At 47.1% G+C, this 24,044-nt stretch overlaps 1 protein-coding gene across 16 annotated transcripts in view; it reads right to left on the bottom strand.

The window, feature by feature from the left end:
* Ttll5 (tubulin tyrosine ligase like 5) overlaps positions 1 to 24,044 on the bottom strand; it is a 253,130-nt gene that overhangs the window by 24,572 nt on the left and 204,514 nt on the right. For 11 of the 16 annotated variants that reach the window (XM_028876308.2, XM_028876324.2, XM_028876389.2 and 8 more), the window contains 3 exons: positions 23,702 to 23,913; positions 9,346 to 9,428; positions 5,125 to 5,247 (listed from right to left, as the gene is read on the bottom strand). In XM_028876308.2, coding sequence (XP_028732141.1) covers positions 5,126 to 5,247; positions 9,346 to 9,428; positions 23,702 to 23,913 — 417 coding nt within the window. In that variant the 3' untranslated portion in view covers position 5,125. Of the gene's footprint in view, positions 1 to 64; positions 4,076 to 5,124; positions 5,248 to 9,345; positions 9,429 to 23,701; positions 23,914 to 24,044 lie in introns of those variants that run through there. The other 5 variants (XM_028876334.2, XM_028876440.2, XM_028876403.2 and 2 more) reach the window with 3 other exon arrangements.

The raw sequence follows: 24,044 nt of genomic DNA, 5'->3' as shown, positions 1-24,044 counted from the left end.
CATATTCACCCTTCTTATCTGTCTACATGTGCACATGCTCACCCTTCTTACCGATGTCTACATGTGCACATATTCACCCTCTCTTTATGCAGAGGATCTGGTAACAGCAGATGTGTGTGTCTGAAGAGCTGACATATGACCTGGTCAGAGAACAGGCTAACAGAGTCCTGCTTCACTCTTCAGTCAGGCGGCCAGTTTTCATGAGCCTGGCTCCTAAGAAGACTATCTCTTCTCCATGTTTATATACAGCAACTTCCCTTCACAGAGGTGCACTCCACAGAGGGGGCTTCTCTCCTATTGGGTGTGTATGGTGTGTGTTTGTAGGATGTGTGTGTACTCATGTGTTTGAGTACAAGCATTCCATCTTGCTTGAGAAAGATTCTCTTGGTTGTGGGCTGACGCACATAGCCGGCTTGCTAGCTCTCCGAGCTTCCGGAAGTGCTCTGTTTCCAGCTCCCTCTTGCTGTGGAAACACTGGCATTACAGACATACACTACACTTTCCTGGCTTTCCATGGGTTCTGGGTCTAGAACTCAGGTCCTCATGCTGGCCCAGGAAGTGTTTTACCCGCTGAACCACCTCCTTAGATCTTGTGGTGTCTCCCTTCTCAGTGACCGGAAGCCTACCAGGGCAAGTCAGATCCTCTGCGTAAATCATCCGTCAGACACACACAACAGAAAGAAGGTGAACAGATAGAAAAGGCCAGAGGAGAATCTTCTACGAGCAGCAGTTTTGAAAATTTCATATTATGACATCTACTTAAAACCATGGAATGGTTCATCATCCAATACTACAAAAAAATATAGTTCTACTACAAAAAAACAAAACAAAACAAAAAAACTTACCAAATTTCAAAATATCTACATTCGGGCTTGTCATCTATTTGAAGGTCCATGGCCAATTACAAGTAAATAGGTGTGTGTGTGTGGGGGGGGGATATAAAACCTCAAATATTTCAGTGCAGAAATACAAAAGAGCAGACCCTCTACTCACTAACAAGAGACTAGTCCATCAAAGCATTGCGGTGACTTACAACCAGCTGACTTTTCCCATCACCCAAGAACCAGGCTGGCGTTCCCACTCACATCCCCATTTTGTGCTGGGGTCATAGGTTATGTCTTACTGATGCAGCTAAAGGGACACTTCACCCATTCACGCTGCTCCTCTCCGGCATCAGGTAACTAAATTACCTGGATTAGGTTAAGAGCAGAGAGCCCTGGATAGCTGTGCAGGTGAGTGGGATACCCACGCTCAGAAGTTGAGAACAGACGTCTAGGCGATGGCTGTTTCAGTCTAACTAGTGATGCTTTCCACTCTGAGGACTGGGGGGACCTGAGTCTTTTCTTTACAACCTAAGTTGAAAGACTAAAGGATAAACATCAACAGCAATCCTGTCAACAGGGCAATCTACTTCATCGTTCCCTAAGCCCTGCAGTTAAATACCTACGCCCCCTGGAGCCAGTTCCAACTCTGCAGATGAAGTAAGCACAGTTGTAAATATTCCATGAGCAAAGCTTGCTTTTTCCAAGACAGGCATGGCTTAACATGCCATTTTCTTTCTGTAGACCTTTTAGGAACAATTATGTCCTAAGGACACAAGGATGGGAAAGGTATGCGGCTGTAACAAGCATCCCATTAAGACTGGTAGCAAGATGTGTGGGTTCACTGCTGTGTGACGGGGGGCTGGACTGCTAACAGGGAGTAGTGACCTGTGGAGAGACTCACAGGGAAGGCAGCTTTATACTGGTTACCTGCCCAGTTCAGGGCTACAAGAAGGAACTGAATCTTCTGCCACCCAGACTGAACAGAGGTTACCCAGGGCCACACAACCTTGCTACAAAATGTAATGATGGGTACACGACGTCTAAGGATCCAGGGTGCCAGGCATTTTTTCCAAGAGCAGTGTGTGCTTCAGTAATACAGTCGGAGACGAGGCCACTGGACCTCCCTTGTCTCCATAACAAGGTAGTAATTGTTAACAGTTGAAGAAGCATCACTCTTCTCTTGGGATTTGGCCAGCTCCGCAAGAGACAGTATCAATTTTCAGATGTTATCTTTCCCAGTAGCTTATTTCTTAATCCACTTCAGAAAAAGAGTTTCTTGGCTTTCTTTCAAGCAGACTCGCCCCCTTTGGGTGAGTCCATAGAAGTACCCTCCCTCTTCCCCAAACTGAGAACCATGCTGCCCCCTCTCCGACTTCTAACCAGGTGCCTCAGCGATCCTTGAGTTGTGTTTCTCAATGGAGAAAGAGGAACTGCAACAAAAGAGGCCTCAGGACAGGGATGCATGGGGTTTCACTCCTGTCAGCCAGGCCAGTCAGCCATGGACAGCCTGCATCCTTTTGTGGAGCCTGCAGCCAGATCTGGCTAGCAAACCATGCTGCTGAAGTACCACTGTGTGATGAGGCCTATCACGCAGTGAGATAACAGCAGCTTGGAGCTGCGTGATAGGAGCAGAATTAAGACTTTTTGTTGATTCCTGATGCTGCAAATGAATGAACTTTTTACTCCTGGTGTTTGCTCTAAGAATGGGCATGCTGGATATAGTATGAGAAGTCAGTGCAGCCTCAGGAGGGTGGGGGAAAGGCTCGGGAGGAGGAACAGATTATACTTCCTAGAGAGGCGCCTAACAGTGTACATTACAATCACTGGTCAGAAAACTAACCAGTGTTGGTCAGGAGGCAGACAGGAGTGAGAGCAATCACTGGTGTCCTGGGCAAAGAGAAGACCTGTCAAGGACACAGGCTGCTTTCTCTCTTCTGAATAATTTCCAGTGGGCCTTGGAACTCTGGAGGGGTTCATTAGATGCTTGGGATCCGGTTCAGAAATGACCGGGCAGGGGGAACACTCTGGACTGGGGTGGGAGAGCTTGATAAAGCGAGTTGTTGGGACTGGTTGATTAGAGAAGGCTTGTTTGTTCTGGGGCAACATGGGGTGAACAGCCCTGATGGAGGCAGACACTTTCCTAGTCTGTAGGGACCCCAAATATCAGAACACTGAGAACAGAAAATACAGTTAACACAATGTATATATTTATAGTCTACTGGTAAAACAGACAGGAGCTAAGGTAACAAATACTGCAATATCTCTGTCTGCAAGTAACACTCGCCTAGGGCAGGACAGAGGGGGTCTTAGATGTGCTTTCCTCTCTGATGCCCTCAGCACAGTTACCTTGAAGAGGACATCAGGAATTTCCTCAGCATTGTACAACATGTTTTGCAAAGATAGGTCTTTCAGTCCAGCGCGTCTGCCTCTCCAACCCACATAGGGAAGGCTTCTGGGACTGTCAGGGCCGCCGAGGCCACTCAGCAGGAACTGTGGGTGCAGAGACCTCGCTCACCACCGTTTCACAGATCACTGCTGGAATGGGCTGTGGCCTCTGAGACTCTTCTGTCTCCTCACCATGTAAACTACTTCTCTGTTCAAGGAAGGGACCCACTGCAGATGGGCGAGATGAACTGAATTAAGAATTTCTGCAGACACAGGCTGGTGGGCCTGCTTGGCGATGCTTCGCTGGAGCCATACTGCTCACAGGAGGCTGGTTTCTGAGACCGTGACTGACTCTGGGCCCACGTCCATGCACCCTTGGCATGCTGTCTCCAGAAGACGGTGAGCTCAAGTTTAGCAGGACCGTGTTTGTACAGAATTCCAGGTGAGGAGATGAACCTTCTCAAAGCTGCTCTGTTGACAAGCCTACACGGCTGAGCACTGATCAGAGAGGCCCATGGGGACACCAGGAGACAGGCTTGAGGAAAGCGGTACGCTGTGGCAGGTCCAAGCCTCACAGACCTGGAAACAGAGACGCCAGTACTCTCTGGCAGGCCGTCAGTTTGGTTTGGAGCTGGCTGTCACATTCACCCTCCTGGATGCCAGTCTACCGAAGGACATCTTGATCTCCTCGCTCAAGTTTTCTATACTTTACACGCTGTTCATCACGGGACTGGCTGCTTTGTGTCGGGGGAAAGTGCAAATGGCTGAGCAGCACTACAATTCTGGGTGTTTTCGGTTTCTCCGGTACGTTTTGGTAGATGACCAAGTCATGGATTTGGTGTTCCTGTCTCTCTCCTCATTCCGTTCTGGAGAGAGTTTAAATGGGTTGGGAAAGATATTTGAAGCTTTCTGATCCAATGTAAATGAAGCCTGTGGTGGGTAAACAACTTTTCTTTCTCCTTTGCTCTGCTGGGGTATTTTAATGAATAATGCTTCTCAAAGAAGTTTATAAATATTCCCCCAGAGGAAAGGAGAATATTAAGCTCATAGGAGGTGTGCCATTAATGCTGAGTATGTGGGAATGAGCAAAGAAGAAAGGAATAATTACAGTCTTGGGGTTTCAGAGAATTTTCTGGTGAGTTCTGAAGGCTACAGCTGGAACACAACCCCGAGGAGCATTAGTGAGGTGAGGGCACGGATTCACAAGACCAAGTCTGGCAACTCCTTAATTGCACAGGCTACCACAGGTGGTACAGGACCGGGTCGAGCTTGTTTTGCTGCTAATTAACGGGTGTGTGCTTATTTAAAACTTGTAACCGCCACAATTATGAACGTCACCAAAGCCTTTACAAAATATTTTTGTTCCCTTTCCACCTCATTATCTCAAAGTCCACGAACTACCTCCCTCTAGTCTAAAAGCCTTCCTGATAATGAATACCTGTTCTCTGTTGAGCCCATCGTGATTGGGTCTTAACAGTGTCGCCTTTCCCATATCCCGTTATACTTTACCTGTGAACCTTGGTTACGGCTTTAAAGCTTGTGACTGGTCTCAAAGACCCTGCATTTTTAAACAAAAACTTCTAATACCAGCAGGGAAAGTTCTTACTGCCACAGCGCCACCTTCTGGGGGGGCCAGTGCAGTACAGAAGCCAGCTAAGCACAGCTTAACTCTAACCCAGGTTTGAAGTGGTCTTTGGTGCTGTTTTCATAAAGTCCCGACTGGACTGCCTTTGGTTCTTTGTTGGTACTGGGGATCTGACCCAGGGCTTCGTGCATGCTAAGCATGTGCTGTACCAGTGAGCTGTGTCCCCAGACCCTGAACTGCATTGCTTTCTTCATAGCTACTGAGTCCCTGGCTGTGGCACGAACTCAGAAAGTGATAACGACAAAAATACGCTCTTATTCTTACTATTACCTTAAATTGTCCCTGACTTCACCGACTTTGATTTTCTCTGTCCTATAACTGTAGCAAAGGCTCCAGACTGTGTGGGTAAGGGTTTGGATCTGGCGAAAATAACTTGGGGAGCTTCCAAAGATCCTGGAAAAATGAAGAAAAAAAAATCCCCACTTAACACTGTATTTGATCTTGGCCCAAAGGACAAGAGGTGAAATCCCAAACTAGGCTAAGAGAACCATTGTTCTCAGATGTTGCCACCCCGCCTCCTGCCAAACCCAACTCCTTCTCTCTCTTCTGCTTCCCAACAGCACAGGAGTAGGCATCACCTCGAAATCTTACCCTCCATCCCTGCACAGAAGAATTCTCGGGGAGTTTTAGTAATGGGTGTAGAAGTTACAGCCCCAACAAGGGGGACATGGAAGGAAAAGAAGAGGCCATCAGACACCAGGGCCATCCCCCAGGAGTGCTGCTCATCTTATTCTTCACTATGTCCAGACCCCGGAGGGGCTCTACTAACTGTAACGTAGGATGAAGAGTCTGATAATGGAAACAGATCATCCTACCGGCACCTGCCAGGCAAACAAGTCACTTGGAGGTTAAAATGATTTCCAGGTCCTGAGGGTGTAAGCCCCTCTGGATTTACTTTACATTAAAGTAAGTTCATTTCTCTTGTCTCAAGACACCAGGGGAGTGGACGGGCACTGTCACACTGAGGCGTTTCTGTGATGTCCCCATGAGAAGGTCATGAACAGGACTTTGCTGCTTTCTTCTTGAAATGCCATCCATCATTGATTTTCAAGAGAGCAAGGTCCCATCCACCACTACAGACTAACAGGAGCTTAAGAATACGGGTGTGAGGCAAGAGGCTGTCTTCCAGGTAGGATGCGTTACAGAAGGTAAGGAGTGGGCTGGGCCAGGGCAGTGGGTACTGCTGCAGATCCCCACAGTGTCTAATCTGCCTTCTTTGCTGCTTTAGTTCACCATTAGCACTCCAGAGCTCAAGGAGGAGCGCCAAGGTTGCAAAGGAGAGCCAATGAGTTTGGCTTCGGGCCGAGGGCCCTCGCTCCAGCTTCCTTCTCCAGTTTCCAAGTCTGCTGACTCTGCCCCTTCCTTTCACTGCAGACTTGGGATGTAAGGCCTGAGGTAGGGACGTTAAGGACGCTAACGTTCAGGCAGCCTTCCTTCCAGGGCCTCTGCTAGCAGAGGTCCTTTTTTTTTTTTTTTTAAACTGAATGTGCATAACAGAAAGAATGCAATGAGCCCACCACCAGAAGTAAAGGACTGGGCTGTTTTACAGCTCAGAGCTACCTGCAAAGTCACACATCTTAAAGTGGAGCCAGCCAGATGAAAGCGAAGGGTTAAAGGGCAGGAAACAGACGTGAGCTATATTTATGGGCCTGTTACTGTACAAGGCAGGGGCTCAAGGTATTTGGAGGACAGCTGAGGAGAGTAATACGGCACTGTTGTGCTCTCTTTTTCTGTCCCCCTCCTTCGCTCCCCCACCCCCTTCTTCTGGGCTTAAAGGAAACTGCGGCTGGTGGCAGCCCTGTCCCCTTCGCACAGAATACCCTCTGAGACTCTAGAACAGCTTTGAAATCTCACTGCTGTGGAAATCACGAGCTGCCTTGCTGAAACACGGCCATGCAGGGCCGTTACCAACGCTGGGAATTCACCAAGTGTCAGCCCTGACGGGTTCCTGCACTCCAGCATTTCGTTAGCATCACGGGAGTCACAGACAATAAATCCAACGACATGTAGAGGCCTCGAGTCACAGGGTGACAAAGCACTAAATATCTGGTGAGTGAACAGGAATGATGGCAGGAATAATCATCTGGCTGTTACCTCAAGGGGGAAGCAGGGAAATGGTTGATTGTTGTAGAAGATTATTTTAAGGTGTGTTACTTTTGTTTAACTCTGAAGCTGTGTTACTGTGCCTGTCTAAAATACCTGATGGTCCAATAAAGAGCTGAACGGCCTACAGTGAGGCAGGAGAAAGGACAGGCAGGGCTGGCAGGCAGAGAGACTATGTAGAAGGAGAAAACTGGGAGGAGGGACCTAGGAGCCAGAGGAGGAGGAGGACTCCAGGGGCCAGCCACCCAGCTACATAGCCAGCCACAGAGTAAGAGTGAGATACAGAAGTCAGAGAAAAGGAAAGGCCCCAGGCAAAAGATAGATGGGATAATTTAAGTTAAGGAAAGCTGGCAAGAAACAAGCCAAGCTAAGGCCGGGCATTCATAAGTAAGAGTAAGCCTCCATGTGTGATTTATTTGGGAGCTGGGTGGTAGGGCCCCCAAAAGAACAAAAACAACAACAGTTGATGGCAAATATAACTGCTTGATCTGTCCTTTATGCCAACACAAATACAGTATGACTTTGACAAGGTCTAACTGATGTCATTAGTGGCCACCAAGCTGCTGCAATCATGACTCAGCTGATCCTTCACAGTTCTAATTCCTTCAACCAGAGAGCACACAGAGTTCAACTCCATATGGTTCAATTAGGAATGCACGGGAGGTAGTCGAGGCTCCTGAGTCCTGCAAACTTCTCCAGCTTAAAGCATGAGGGAAAGGCTCTAAGTGCCCTGACCCAGAGTGACTTCCAACCTGCCCACGATTCTCAGTCATCACTTCTCTCCATCACAGTTCCAGGCGCAAGTTTTACCTCCTTAACCAGAGCTGCCGTGCTCTGAGAGCTGGGGTGTTCTCGGTGGCAGAGCGCCCAGCACACGTGAGGTCACTGGTGTGGTGTGGTGCAGTGCCCAGCCTGAAACAGCAACCACCACCATGCTCTAGTCTTCATGGGGAGGGTCACAAGCACAGGCCATCAAATATCTCCTGAATTCAGGCTCTGATGCTGTGCAGGAGAACTGATTTTATGCTCTTATTAGAATGTTAATACGGCCCAATAACCCGGATGTAGGAAGAGTCCTTCTGTACATACTGCTTCATTTAATCCTCAAAACAAAGCCGTGAGATATGTGTAACTGTCCTCACGATGCAGTCAAGCATCTGCTACGCCTTTCAGGGGCACTGTCGCTCCTTATCACAGTATCCCCTGTCCTCTTCCTGAACTCCCCCGGGGCTTCTTGCAGCTGTCCGGATGATGACAAGTCCCCTCCACGGCTTACGACTGGCCCTGACACTCCACCACTTTTCTCTTGCCATCTTTTGCACACACCCTTTCCCCAGCCATACTAACAAATTAGTTTGCAGAAAGAGTACGTGTGTGCGCATGGCACAGGACTTTGCATTCACTGTAAGCACTCCATGACACTTCAGATGTACTTCATTCACAACCTGTTGACTCCTCTACATGTAAATAAGACAGGGGCTCTCAGTTCTTATATGTGTACCCTTGACACTGGGCTTGCTACAAAGCACTCAGCACACAGCCCGAAATACAGCGAAGGCCTAGTCAATGTTCTGTTGTCATTCTCCATGACCCCAGTACAGAATCAGCCACAGAATCTCCTGTAGCCACTCTTCATGCCCTTTCCATCTCCTTGAGTTTTTCAGCACCCCAGAGTGGAGACCATTCTGTTTGTCCTGTACTGTGTGGAACTCAGGGGCCAAATGCTACTCCAGAGTACGTGCTCAGTAGTCAGTGTTTGTTGATTTGAGTCAAAGTTACCTTCCTTCAGTTTTCTGATTAGTGTGTGCTTATGAATTATTACGCAAAAACAAAAACAAAAACCCCTCTGGCTCGCTGCTACCTCACCTGCACACATGCCCTTACAGTGAGAGGCTATGGGCCCTGTCCACAGACAGACCTTTGGCAGCAACACAACGAGACTCACATCAAAGTCCACACACCTAACTATGGATGCATGTACAGCTAACATGCTGAGTCTTAGTTTCCTCGTGTCAGGGGAGGTAGGAGATGGAGCTCATGAAGCTGTTGTGAGGGCCGAGAGATCCACCATGGAGAAATACTAAGTGACTAGTGAAGTGCCAGTCAAACACAAGGAGTGGACATTGAAACTCAGAGTAGTCTACTAGACAAGGAGGCTGCATTTACCCCACTGGTTCCGAAACGAAACGAAACAAAACAAATCCCACCTATCCCAGGCTGTCGTATTATTCTAAAGGAAAAATATCATCAAAATACCGATCTGCCAATGCTTTCAAGGCCTGGACATTTGTCCCTCTGAGCTGATGCTCTTGACAGAGGAGGCAAAGGACAGAAGTGCCAGATGCCACCTTCCTTGCTGCCCCACCCAGAGAAGAGCAGGCCACTGACCTGTGGAGCTGGCGATGGGCATAAAGGCTGCAGGGCTAAGGCTGTTCTGAAGTCCGTTCAGCTGCCCTTCTGCGGAGAACCCTCTGAAACACAAAGGAGCCTGGTGAGGCCTGCAGACACAAAGGTGCTGACGGAAAGGCGAGGCCAAGGACAGACGGCCCTCCAATGGCCTCCTCCTTGGTCTTGGTGTTTCTCCTTATGGCGTAACTCGCACCTCCCCCCCCCCGCCTCGTTTGAGCCTTTGTTAAAATGTCCTGTTTCCACAGATGACTTCTTTCACCAATAGATACATCCGTCCCCCCGAATATTACAGATCTGTGACCTTTTATCTACTCCCAACTGCATGGTTCTCTTCTCCCTGTGGTCTCTCACTGCTCAATACGTAGTTATTTAGCGAGTGCATACTTAGTTCGCCGTTCTGACTTGGATAAATGATGTTTTTTAAAGAGCACATTTCATGCAGAGCAGTGGCTCTTAGTTGGGGAAGGGAGGAGGACAGATGTGGTCACCAGCATCCTTCTCTGGCCTTAGACCTGGAACAAGGCTAAGACATCGGCGGCTATCGTACAATGGGTTGCCTCGCAAGTCAAGACCAGGAACGCTACTTCAGGGTTCATTCTGCAGCACACAGACAGGCTCCCCAAGAATTACCAGGTGCAAAATGCCCCCTATTGGGCCAAGGCACCACTATACGGCACCTCCCCTCAGGCCAGCTGTGGAGGCGGCGGAGCATGATGGTTCTTGGTACACAGGTTTCCAGCAAGTCTCAGAAACTCTATCCTGGCATGTTGATCACATCAAATCTCCCTGTTAAAGGCTCTTACACCTGTGGAACTTTTCATCGCATTCATCAAAATGATAAGTTTCAAAGTTATAATTACCAGTTTATGTAGATGGATGCATCCTACTTGTCATTGTGACTAACAAAAGCTCCGTGAAGACAGAAACTATTAACAGCCTGGTCCACTTGAGGTGTTTTGCTTATAGCAGATCTTTAACACCTAGTTTTGGAAGAATTTTGACCCACTGTGCCTACAAACACGTTTGCTTACTGGGTCCATCTGCCTTGATTTTAGTTGGTTTATAAAAGTTCTAGCTGGGAGGCTACGGCTATATTGTTTGCTCATTTCTTTGGTTTTGGACTGTTGAGTATTTACCTCACAGTCCTTGGAAGCCCTGCCCAACGTGGCGATCCTAACTCACTGGTTCACATAAAAAACACTCAGCACGTGCTGTGTTTCATGATGGGTGGTACAGCAGACGTGAGGGTAAACACAGAAGACGCATAAAAGAAGCCAGCAGAACTGACTGGAGAGGGAGCAGGGAGCCTGAGTTCCCCGGTGGAGGGCAAGGGCAAGGGTGACCTCCCCGAGGAAATCCCATTTCAGTTGTCCTGAGAGTCTAAGAAATAGGTGTTGGCTCAGAGTGGAGAGGAGGAAAGACAGTTTTATGAAGAAATAAATTTGGTCAGTAATGCTGAGCCAGAAGCAGGCTTATACTGTAGGGGTGGTTGTCTCTGCTTTGCCCCTGAAGCACACCCCCCCCCCCCCCCCCCGCCAGGAGGCAGCCGGTAACTGCCTGCTAGGTACCTCCCCCCCCCTCCCGCTCCTCTCCCCTTAAGAACTGAAATGTGCACGTGCTCGGTCTCTTGACTACCTCGTGATCCTGGATGCTGGTACTGCGGACCAAGGCAGAATTCTCCAGAGAACTGTGTGGGACAGCGCCTCACCTTTCCTGGATCCCACGACCAACTCCCCTTTGCTTGTTGTTAACTCAAAATAAACGCCTTTGACCATCAGACACACTCCGTGGAATTGCCCCAAATTGCCATTTTACCTGGGAACCTTTGGGGACCAGATGAGGAGAGTGTAATTCCAGTTGAGAAAGAAGTACTGGGGGTGGGGTGGGTGAGGGTTAGCACGGCCATTTCCTTTACAGAAACAAACAAACACTAAAGCTAATGTGCTTGCTTTAAGATCAGTTGAGTAGGGAGCAGCATGGGGTTGAACTCAGTTTCATTAAAGTCCGTATGTGAACAGTAAAAAGGGAGACGGCAAACTCATTGTGTCCCTAGAAGAAACAGACAGTGAGGAGATCCTGGAGGCTTAGATCCAGTGAGTTCTGGGTCCCTCAAATCTCTTAACCTTCTTTTAGCCTCTCTGGAACTCCCCGACTCTCTTTCCCCTTTAAAAGACTTTATTCTGCTCCTCTTCCAAGATCTCCAGGGCCCTGAGTTCCATTCACCCTCCCATCGCCCGTCTATACAGCCTGGGAATTGGACTCATGAGTCTATGGTGTCATCCACAGGGATCAAAGAGTACTCCTCTTTGATGGAGAAATGTGTCCACAGCAATTTAAGGGGAAAAATCTGAGTGAAATTTTCCATGGAAACACTAGTATCCAAAATGGTTCAGGTCTGTCATGACTGTTTTTGGCACACTATGAGTAAACATGTTTGTGTTGTGCTAACATCATTTCCTTAGGAAACTACATCACAACTTCTGGGCAGCCCACTCTGAACATGGCCAGCCAGGGTGGTTGTGTTCTTTTGCACTTGCCCCCAAATGATTCTTTGCTGCTCTCCTAGAAGTAAATGCACTGCAGGGATAGTTACCTAAGACCACAGGGAGGAAGTTGTCCTTGTTAGCTTTAACTATCAACATGATACAGCCTAGAATCATCTGAGAGAAGAGCTGGAGTTAAGGAATTGCCTAGATTCAACTCCTTTCAGCTTTGTTGACTGCAACACACTTCTTTGTCTTAGGCTGGTTCCACTTCCTGTTAGCAGCTTTCCTCAGCATGTATCCTATGGCTCTGGTATCTCCAACATCTTGGGGTCTCCAAGGAAATCCAGGCTTCACCTTCCCAGGTTCATGCAATGGCCCCTCTCTAGGCCTCCACTCAGAGACACATGCTTGACCTCAGTGGCTTTCTTAGTTGTAGAGGGAGATTCCAAAATGCCTTTTTTTTATATATCCTTGACTGCAAAGCCAGAGCCATGTGGCTGAAGAAGCCAAGTTCTGCTGCTCACTGGGCCTGGAGCATGGCCCCCTGGTTCAATTACGTCTTCACCAACTTTTACTTGCAGATGGTGTCTTTCACTGCCTAAGCTTGGCTGTCCTGAAACTGGATCTGTAGACCAGGCTGGCCTCACACTCAGGTCTGCCAGCCTCTGCCTTCTGAGGGCTGGGATTAAGAAGGTGTGTACCACCACACCATGCTTTAAGCTTTTCTTTAATTCCTTTTCACAAGTTGGAAATTTAGCTGGGTGGGATCTTGTCCTGAGGTCACCACTCCCTTTATTCCATTTCTTAATCTTTTTATCGCCTTGAACACAGGACTTAGCTCCATTCCACTTCCTGGTGCTCCTTTTCATTATAAATCTTGAGTTAACACTAATAACCACATGACAGAGTCTATACTAGGCTGCCAGTGGAATTAATCCAAAACTCTTCAATTTAGCCTCAGACAGACTGTTTGGACAAAGGCAAAAAGCAGCCACATTCTTCACCAAAATATCACAAGAATGATCTCTAGGCCAACATACTAAAATTCTTCCCCTCTGAAACCTCTTGAGCCAGGCCCCTACAGTTCAAATCACACCATTGTCTTTCACGTTCCTACTAGAATGGCCCATGAAGCAGCAATTAAAGTGTTCCACTGCTTTTTCTAATCCAGTCTCAAGGTCCATATTCCTTCAAACAAGAGCATGGTCAGGCCTATCACAGCAATACCCCACACCCAGTACCAACTTCTGTCTTAGTTAGGGTTTCTATGCTGTGAAGAGACACCATGGCCATGGCAACTCTTATAAAGGAAAAACATTTAATTGGGGTGGCTTACAGTTTCAGAGGTTCAGTCCATTGTCATCATGGTGGAACATGGTGGCTTATAGGCAGACATGGTGCTGGTGAAGTAGCTGAGAGTCCTACATCTTGACACGCAGGCAATAAAAGTGGTCTGAGACACTCGGCCTGGCTTGAGCATATGTGAGACCTCCAAGCCTGCCCCCACAGTGACACACTTCCTCCAACAAAGCCACACCCACTCCAGCGAAGCCACACCTCCTAACAGTGCCACTTCATATGGGCTTATCGGGGCCAATTGCATTCAAACACTTGGTAAAAGGTAATGCAGGGTGGGATAGGAAGTGGGCCTGCCTTGACTTCCCTCAGTGATCGTCTGTGATGTGGAGTTGGAACCTGAAATAACTCCTGTGACTCCCAAGTCATTTCTGGTTGGTGTTTTTAACCATGGCAACAGAAGTGAAGCTGGGACAGCAGTGCTTTGTCTTTTTTCTTCTCTTCTCCCCCGTCCAGTGCAGATGGAATCCACGGTCTCATGCATCCCAGGACTCCGCTACTCTGCCACCCTCTCTGGCTGTCTTCAAGGCAGTTTCTGTTCTTGGGCAGCAGTGTGACAGGACCATGGGCTGCTGACGATGAAGACGGAGGAGGTCAAGGACATCACAGCTCAGGAGCAGATGTCACACTAAACAGACACCCACATTACCACTGCTGCCCTTATCACCACTGTCTCAAACCCTTCCCGAAGGATAGCACGTGTTTTCATTTAGGCAGTGTTTCCTTTGGAACTTGCCCACAGCTACCACTACAGGGGTCCTGAAATATCAAATGCACACTTTGTAGCTGGCCTGGGAGTCACTTGCCCCTCTGTCTACTCCTCTTCCATTTCTACCTTCTCTGGAGTCTAAGAAAGAACAGGCACTCTTCTTCTAAAGCAGTGGTTCTCAGCCTTCCTAATGCTGCGACCCTTTAATACAGTTCCTCATGTTGTGACCGCCAGCCATACAACTATTTTCATTATTGCGTCATAACTGTGATTTTACTAGTGTCATGACTTGTAATGTAACAGTCTGTGTTTTCTGATGGTCTTAGGTGACCCTAAGGTGGAAGGGTCATTTTTCCCCCATAAGGGTTGCAGCCCACAGGTTGAGAACCACTGTTCTAAAGGAGCAGGTCACCAAGAAGTTCAATAATGAATTACAAATAATATCCCTGTAAGAGAAATACTGTCTGTGATCATCACTTGGGAAGATTTCTTCTGGTAGGACTAGAAGAAAGCCTCTACCTGGGGAACTTAAGCCAATCAAAGGGTTGCCCGGAACTTCCACTGGCAGCACGACCACTCCATGCAGGCAGCCTGTACGTTCCTCGGCGCAGGTCTTGAGGAGCATGGTGAGTAATTGCCCTGCTATCCATTTGGCCAGCGAGGCATCTGATGTCCTTTTTTGGTGGACCTGTGTTTCCTCCGCTCTTGCTTTTGCCCATTATTTCATTTCATGTAACCTCTGCTGAAGTGCTAGGCTTTCCTTCAGGGTCTGTTTTCTTGATCACCTCACCAGACTGATTACAGCTCAGTCCTGGACGCTTCAGCTTCTTTCCAAGCTGTTCTTTATCTCTAACTCCTGGATACTGGTACCCTAGTCCAATGCTTTAGAATAAGAGTTCACTTGGACTCATACCACCGTATCCGAGGTGACCTTTCTTTAGAAGTATCTTGGGATTTCTATTCCTGTTTCAATGTACAGTTCCACATCACAGTCCAACACGAAGGAAGTCAGAGCAGGAAGCTAGAAGCAAGAACTGAAGCAGAGGTCATGGAGGAATGCTTGCTCCTCCTGGCTTGCTCAGCTTGCTTTCTTCTACACACCAGGACCACCTTGCCCAGGGATGGCATCACTGATAATGGGTAGAGCACACTACATCAATCAATAACCAATAAAACACACTACAGGTTTGTTTACAGGCAAATCTTAGGGAGGCATTTTCTGAGAGTCCCTCTTCCCAAATAACTCTTTAGTTGGGTCAAGGTGACAATAAACTAGCCAGGACAAGACGGAAGGATCGACTGGAGGAAAATGCTCAGACTGTACCCAAAGCCAGAGCCTGAGATGCTGACTATCACAGGACTGTGTGACAGAGGCTTGGGTGCATTTGGGAAGGTCCTGAAGGCACCCCAAATTCAATCATTCTTACAAAATGCTGGTGGGGGGGGTAGGAGAGATGGCTCAGCAGTTAGGAGCACCTGTTGCTTTTGCAGAGGACCTGAGTTCCATTCCGAGCCCTCAAGCTGGGTGACTCATAACTACTTACAACTCCAGCTCTAGAAGAGCTTATGCCCTCTTCTGGCCTTTATGGGTACCCACACACATGTGTACATAATATATAATTCAGAGATTATTGAAAAAACAATACCCAGCCCCAAACAGTGATAACCAACTCCTAAAGGTGAGAAGAAACCGTAGACTACAAGGCAGGCTAAAGAAAAGAATGCTCCCCAAATGGAACATGTACTTTGATTTTTCTTAGTTAGTACTCACTCACAGACTACCTATCTTCTAACTTCTTCCCAACATTCCTTCAGTTGGTTCCAGGTGGTTTCTGTTTTTCTTTTTTTTTTTTTTAATTAGTTTCCACAACTGTCTTTTTATAGCTTTTCACGTTATACAATTAACTCATTTATTTCCTATCACTTGCCTTTAAAAAAAGATTTAAAGTTTGTGTCTGTGTGCATGTGAGCACACATGCATGAATACACACACACCTGAGTGCCTTCGGAACCAGAGGAGGCATCGCTGGCCTGGAGGTGGAGCTACAGGCGGCTGTGAGCCTCCCGGTGGGGAGCTGGAGCTGAACTTGTGTTTCCTAGGACAGCAGTGCTCTTAACCTCCCAGACATCTCTCCAGCCTTCTTTTCCTTGTCTAAATAAATATATTTACAGTAAACGTTCTTAGGTGTAGGAGTGTGGCTCAGGGGAGAGTGCCTGCCTGGCATGCACGAGGTGCTGAGTTTGATCTCAGCAGGAACACCAAAAACAGCCTGGAAGCAGATCTGTCCCCCCAGTACACAGGTTTGATGGACAGCACACCCACAGCCCTTTAGTGTGAAGATAGAGTTTTTTTTGGTTTTCCGAGACAGGGTTTCTCTGTGTAGCTTTGCGCCTTTCCTGGAGCTCACTTGGTAGCCCAGGCTGGCCTCGAACTCACAGAGATCTGCCTGCCTCTGCCTCCCGAGTGCTGGGATTGAAGGCGTGCACCACCACCGCCCGGCAAAGATAGAGTTTTATATTTCACTGAGTAATAGGCATACTTAAAAATACCACCAAATAGACTTTAAAGACCCAAAAGCCATCTTTTAGATTATATTTCTAACAAGTTCATTATGATTCAAGAATATAAACTGTTTGAGACTGATTCGTTGTGGCACAGTATTGCTGAAGTTTTGTGAACATTCAAATTTACCTAAAACACACATAATTTGGTTAGGAGCAGGCATAACTATTAAAATGTTTAAGAGGCTGAGTTGTGACTCAGATGTGAGTTGTGAAATCAATTTAGGGGCTCACAATCAGCACTGAAAATAAGATGGGGCTGGAGAGATGGGTCAGCCATTATGAGCGCGCACTGTTCTTAAAGAGGACTTGAAATTGAAAGTTACCCATTTAGAGCAAACTGCTAGTCCTGCACTTTAATCATTCAAATTGGTGTTATTTTGTTTGAGTTATGATAGGGGTAAATTTCAATAAGGAAGAGCTTCAGGTTGGGGAGATGAAATAGGAGTATGTGTGTGAAAATAATAGAACTATCAAAAAAAATAGTTCAGATGCACAATTAAAGACATATATTTTAAATAAACCACCCATTATGGTTGACAGTTTGGGAATTTCTCTTTGTAAGCTATTACCTTTGATTTATATATTTTGAATTTATAATGTTAAGTATATATATGTGCTTAAAGAAAACCTCATCATTGTCGCAGAAGCCCATGCCCCTGAGTTTGATCCAGTTGTTTCCTGGAAGCCATGGAAAGAGCTGGATGTGATGGCATGCACCGACAGTCCCAAGTCTCACTCTACAGTCCAGACAAGAGTGAAGACAGGAGAATCGAACAGGCGTCCAGGCCAACCAGCCTGGAGCATCAGCACAGCCACAGAATCCAGACACCGCCTCAACAGAGCGCAAGGTGACAAGTCACAGCCAGATGTTCTCTTGACCTCCACAAGGCGTGGTACACACGTGCCCCCACTCTCTCTCACACGCATACACAAACAAAATGAAACCAGCAGGAAGGTAGGGGGTAGATTTACTGGAGGAGTTGAGCGCAGGACAGCAGGTAAGTCTGCATGAAGGCAAGCCAGCAAGCCTACAACTCAGCTCATCCTTTTTTTAATCTTTCTGTATTTTAAAAAGAAAATGATGTCAATTATGAATTTAACTTTAGGTACATCTCTGACTACATTTCAAATACAACTTTTGGTGTGTACAATTCTTATTTTCAGAATAGTCTTCAATATGACTTTGATACAAGTTACTTAAAATCATGCTTAAAAAATTTCAAATCATTTGGGCATTTTGTCATTTCACTATAAAGTGGTTAGATAATATATATATTTTTTTCTTTTTGAGAACTGAAATGTTCAAGCCTTAAAAACTGTTCAGTGGTGGCGCACGCCTTTAATCCCAGCACTCAGGAGGTAGAGCCAGGTGGATCTCTGTGAGTTCGAGGCCAGCCTGATCTACAGAGTGAAAGGCGCCAAAGCTACACAGAGAAACCCTGTCTCAAAACAACAACAACAACAAAAACCCAAAACAACAACAACACAACCCTATTCCACTGGGGACAAGCTATTTCTCTATTGATTTGTTAATTTCGTTGTTCAAAGCCCCATGTGCTACTGCTTTAATCTAATGTGCTTACAATAATGACAATATTTCTCTTTTGGGGAGGCATTGGTTTAGGGTGAATTTCCCTTCCTTCTAATATATATTTTTGAGCCTTTGTAAGCATACTTCCTACTCCAGGTTTGGGAAGAGCGTTTCTTTTTTGTATCAGGGATTCCTGTTCCCCTCCGCCCGGCTCTGAGTCACTGGACTCCCCTGGTTTCTCAGGCAGCCCTGGTACCTGCACTTTCTCTGACACCTTTGCTAACTTAGAACACGATACACGCCTCTTTAAAGTCTGCTAGGAATACAACTGAAATGTTTTCTAAAATGCTGTTCTCGCTCACATTTCAGCTCACTTTTGGAGTTGGCAAAGCCTCTGGATCTTTACTATAAATGCTTTTAATCCATCCTCAGACGCAGGGAGCTTTCAATATTTGCTCATTTTTAAAGAAGAAAGTCTTAAGAGATGCAAAGAAAGGAAGGAAATCTCCACCAATCATGTCACAGTTTCGCCCCCAGCAGGTAGGGAAGAAAGGTAAGGGTTTTAATCCAATGACCCACGGATGAACCACTAACAGAAGAGTCATCATTCTGTGACTTTTTTTTTGAGACAGGGTTTCTCTGTGTAGCCTTGGCTGTTCTGGAACTCCCTCTGTAAACCAGGCTGGCCTCGAACTCACAGAGATCCGCCTGGCTCTGCTCCTGAGTGCTGGGATTAAGGCGTGCACCAACACCGCCCGGCTTCATTCTGTGACTCTTACACTACTTACTACTTACCTACACACAACCAGTGTGACTCCTGCTGAGGAGCGTGCCGGGCCCTGTCTCTCTGGTGTTCACACCAGGAGCAAACCTGACAACCCCCTAAGCCACTCTTCGGGCCCAAATGATGAGGGCGACAGAGAGACGACAAGAGAACCTAACCTCCTGACTTCTTATTTCTTCTGGGTTCCGGCTGTGCTGTGGAGCGGGAGGGGGCCATGTGAGAGTATTCCAGCCTCCCACGCACGTCACGGACTGCACTCTCACAGGAAGACATATAAAAGGCCTTCAGTGTTGATCTTGAACCCCGTCCTGCCTGCGTGGCACCTAGCGAGAACTCGGCAGCAGAGTGGCATTGCTCTTTCCTCCTTCTGAGTGCCTCCCAGCCATGTAGGTGGTAAAGCTGGCATGGAAAGGGAGGGGCTGCGCTCCCAAGTGCTTGCCTTGGATTTCCAAAAGCAGTATTTTAGGATGATTAATCTGCACTTGCTGTACACATACAATTGAAGAGGACTGGTAGGGACTTCTGAAGACCGTGGTCTGCTGGGAAGTGTGTGGTCAGCGTTCTGGGTGCTAAGAGTCCTAGTTCTGGCTCAGCCACCTGTGTACCCTCCTCCACTAGCACCCATGCTACACCCTATTCCTCTAGCATGAAAACTGTACAGCTACTAATTACAACGACCACTTCTAGGAATACATTGAGTACTCCCTATAGAGGATGGATATACAACAGACTCAACCATGTTTCTTCAAATCATATAATAAAAGACCGAAAGATGGACAGATAATGGTTAATCTACAGTATGACAGCGGCTACCCCCACAACAAGGAGGTTTGGACCATTACAGCTCCTGAGGACTTTCCCTAGAATCTTCTCACTGCCTTGACTCACACAAGAAAAAGCTGGAAGACACATACATACAGGTGTCTTCCTGGACATTTATTTTTATGTTCTTGACATTTATCCCAGAGCAGGTTTCATCATACTGCTGACCTCCGCAGACACTCCAGTCATATGCTGATACTTGGTTTGACCAGGCTGCTTAGTTAGCTCTTAATACATTCCTCCTCCTAATCCCCAAGTCTTTAACAAACACCACTGTCCTAGGTGCTGGACAGGACAGCACTCAGTTACCTTTAAAAACTCCCACTAAGTCTGGATGTGGTGACACACTCCTCCAATCCCAGCACTCTAGAGGCAGAGATAGGATTTTCTCTGAGTTTGAGGCCAGCCTGGTCTACAGAGCGAGTTCTAGGACAGCCAGGGAAAACCTGTCTCGAAAAACAAAGAAACAAAATTCCCACTAAGGTCACTGGAGGCAAAGCGACTTAATACTGTAGTTCGGTCTCTGTCTTCTTCCTCCTCTCTTCGTCCCCGTTCTCCTCTGTCCCTCCTCCCCTTTCCTCCCCATCCCCTCTCCTGTCCTTTCCTCTAGGATCCTAGGACCACATACTTGCTAAACATATGCTCCACTATTGAGTCAACATGCCCCGCCCCTTACTTTCTTAGAAGAAGTTTCCCAAGTTACAACCGCTTTGAACTGGTTCATTCAGGAGCCGATCAATTTGCCTGGCAATCTTTAACCTCCCTGGGTTCCTTTTCCCATATTTCCTGGGAAATACATGGCTCTGAAAAGAAACGTCACAGGGAAGAAACAGTTCAGATGCATTTAGCTGTTGACAAGCTGCCGTCCCTTTTAATTCAGTTATCTTGTAGAAGAAATGCCACACACACGAGTGAAAGGAGGAGGTGAGATGGACACTAAAATATGAAGTGTTTCAAGCATTAGGAAAATGAAGAGAGGTGACTGGTCCTATGTAAATAGTTAAAAACAAGTGAGGGAAAGGGAGAGGAGGAAGAAATGTCCACTTTCCTCACAGAACTGACAGGAAGAGTCGGGGTATAGGAACTTGTGAGTGACAGCAAGAACTGCTGGACCAGGAAAATGGCTGTGAAGCGAGCCTCAAACACAAATGCGCTCATAAAGAAGCTTTCAACTGCATCAATGGAAAGCAAGCTATTCGGGCGAATTATTCAGGAGGGGCAGCGGTTTTTGTTTCACAGATGGGAAGAAGACTTGACTATTATCATAATGAAACAGGACCCCAATGTTTTCATTTTCAGTTCCCTCTGCACCCAAATCCAAAGGACATTCCATCTCTGATGTTCTATTGTTCTCCAGACCCAACCTCTAGGATGTGGAAACTTTGATGATGCTCTTGGAAACTGCTTCTGCCTGTCTGATGCCAACCTCTGTGCTAGGAGAAGCTGCAAGTTCAACCCAAAAGCACAGGGCTTGGCATGGGGAAACGCTCATTACAACTTCTCATTAGCTCTGTCTCTTGGGGCCTCCGTGGCATTCTTGAGCGTGACTCAGTCCCACCAGTCAGGACGGATGGCTCTTGGTTAATCTGAGCTGAACCAGAAGGAAGGCTCTACCAAGATGGGGACAAACGAAGCAACACATCTTTCAGGGACACAGTAAACAAACTACATGGAATTTTCTCGACTCTTATCTCACTGTCAACCATAATAGCACGCAAGCCTCATTTAACAAGCATTGTGGAGCACGCACTGTATTTCTGCTCAACATTTCTGAATTCATTTCTCTTCACGATCCCTTTAGCCAGGCACTACTGCCATTAGTCCTGTTTTAAAGTAGGAAACTGAACCACAGGGATGTGAGAAAGTTGTTAGAATGGCCAGGAACAAGAATCGTTCTAGAAGAGCAAGAATGGACCAAATGATGCTAAAGGTTCTGACTCCAGGAGCTGTGGACATTTCTGTGGATTAAAAAGGACTGCACCGCTTGTCTCAAAAAACAAACAAAAAAGCAAAAGACTTCACTGATCCAAATAACATATAAAGTGTAGCTCACAATACTGCAGCAGCAGCAGCAGCTTCCAACGTGGAATGACCCGAGCCTACCTACGGGAACGGTGGTAACAATGAGCAAAGCTGGTGGGTACCTCAGGACTGACTGTGCTGTCCCTGTAATTTTTTTTTTTGATAAGTCTAAAAATTAAGGTAATTCATGAGTCGGTTCAGAAAAAAAACAACAGACATAAACAAACAACAACAACAAACCCTGTACTATTATTTTTCTTTTAAGTGAGAAGGGCTCAGCTCATAAAACCTCTTGCTGTGCAAGCCTGATGACCTGGGTTCAGGACAGCACCGGCTCCCCAAAGTTGCCCTCTGACCTCCACATGTGTGCCACAGTATATGTGGGTGCATTCTCTCTCTGCTCTCCCCCGACTACTCCCACAATAATGATGATGACGATATAATAGTAGAAAGTATCTATGGGGCCTCCACAACACTGGGCGTTCTGCATGTGAGAGAATGCTAAGGTCTCCATTAGTGCTCACTTAGCCCCACAGACTTATGCTGGTTTTAAAGGCAAATTGGAAACTATTTGCTGGAACAACGCCTCACAGCATGCCTTCTGATACTTGGATTATATTTCCTAAATTCTGAAGAAATCTTTGCTTCCCCCCTTCTGTGCATTTTTGATGCTGAGCTGTTTCCGGTTTTCCCACACTCCTGCCTGTCACAAAGAAGAAACCACAAAAATTCAGCAAAGCAGAATTTGCCCAAAGAGCTGCAATTCCATCTCGGGAGTCTGCAGGGCTTCCCTGCCAGCAGCAAGTTCAGGGCAGCGAGCTGTGCCTCCAAATTTCCAGCCCTGCCACCCAAGTCCAGCTCTTCACGAGCACCACCCAGACCCACCCCCCCAGGCCCATGCTGGAGAGTCCACAGGGAACACATCGGCTGATTCAACATTTGCTTTCAAATGGTTAGCTGTGAGCTTCTCAGAGCTGCAGAGTGTCTTCAACATCCATCAGAGGACGATTACAGCTCACTTAGTTCCTGTTTATTGCCTTACCTCTGAAGCAGGTGATTCCTGCTCCAATATTGCAAACGAGGAGATGAAGGCCAAGAGATTAAGTAACTTGCTCAAAGTGTCAACCAGTAGAATGGGTACTGGGGGAGGGTTCGGGAGGCTGCACACTGGGGATGCACTTGTCAGGATCTGACTACTTTCTGGGTGCGCCACCGGCACTCACCTGCAGCCTTCCCTGCCCTGCACTCACGCTCCAGGGAGCACGAGGTCACTGCAGCGGGACTCTCCTGCTCTTCAGTGCTTAGCAGGCACTGAGTAAATATTTGCTGAGTAAATGAATAAGGACAGCAATATGATTAAGAGAGCCACAGGGGATTGCTTTGACTCCAATCTACAATTTGATTCACCCTCCAAAGGGGGAAAAGCAGTACTACATGTTCGGAGTTTCTAAGATTGAGCTGGCAAAGGACAGCCGAGTGAGGAGTCTTAATGAGAAAGAGCGATACATAAACAGCTCTAGATATCCTATTTAGTATAAAATAGGCGGCCTACAAAAGGCATCAGAAACACCACTGCTTGATTAGTGCTGATGAAGTTAACTGCCTGAACACAAATGTGCAAACAAGGAGAAGAGGAGGGCTGAATTGGACAAGAAATCGAAAGGATCTGATTCTGCAGAGTGAGCGAGAGCAGACACGCCTCCTTTCTCCAAGGCAACAGTTCAGGACCATTGTCGGGTGCACCGTCTGCAGCTCGTGACAGAGGCTGGCAGCACTGCTCAGCAATAACCTTGAACCTTGTAGATTCCCCGACCCAATTACTAGGGAACCTGAAAGCACAGTGGCTGCCCCTCCCTCAGGGTAGAGCCAGACACTGCAGGGTTCAGTTCCTCCCCAGGTGATTCCAATTTGCACCCATGGCAGAGTCCCAAGTTTGGCAACTGTTCTTCATCAGGTGGTGTGATCTCAAGTCAAATGGTCTTGAAGGCGTCCTAAAGAGTGCTACGAGCTTAGAACTGACGTAACATTGGAAACTGCACATACCATTACAGGAAACTTACTTGGACCTCTGGGATGCTGCCTTTCTGAGCCCTTGTTTGTGATTGGATTGGGGCTTGGAGACCAAGGTGGAGGAACTTGGAGGTGGCACCACTTTTTGTGGCAGGGTGTTTGGTTTCTGGCCACCAGCTGTGGCACTGGAAATTCTGCAGCCCGCACCATTATTTATTGTCCATAAACTGGAGTTAGGTAGTGTCTGGCTGCCAAAGATTGCCTATAAGAAAGAAGAAAAGAAAATGATCATCACCCGTGGCTGTATACAACTGATCTGTAATCCTTAAGAGGCGCAGAGAGGAAGGGAAACTGGTAAGTAAGTGTTGGGAGAAACTCCCCTAAGGTTGCCGG

Source organism: Peromyscus leucopus, chromosome 14 (genome assembly GCF_004664715.2).
Source record: "Peromyscus leucopus breed LL Stock chromosome 14, UCI_PerLeu_2.1, whole genome shotgun sequence".
Classification (NCBI taxonomy): domain Eukaryota; kingdom Metazoa; phylum Chordata; class Mammalia; order Rodentia; family Cricetidae; genus Peromyscus; species Peromyscus leucopus.
This window is presented reverse-complemented; position numbering and strand designations above follow the sequence as displayed.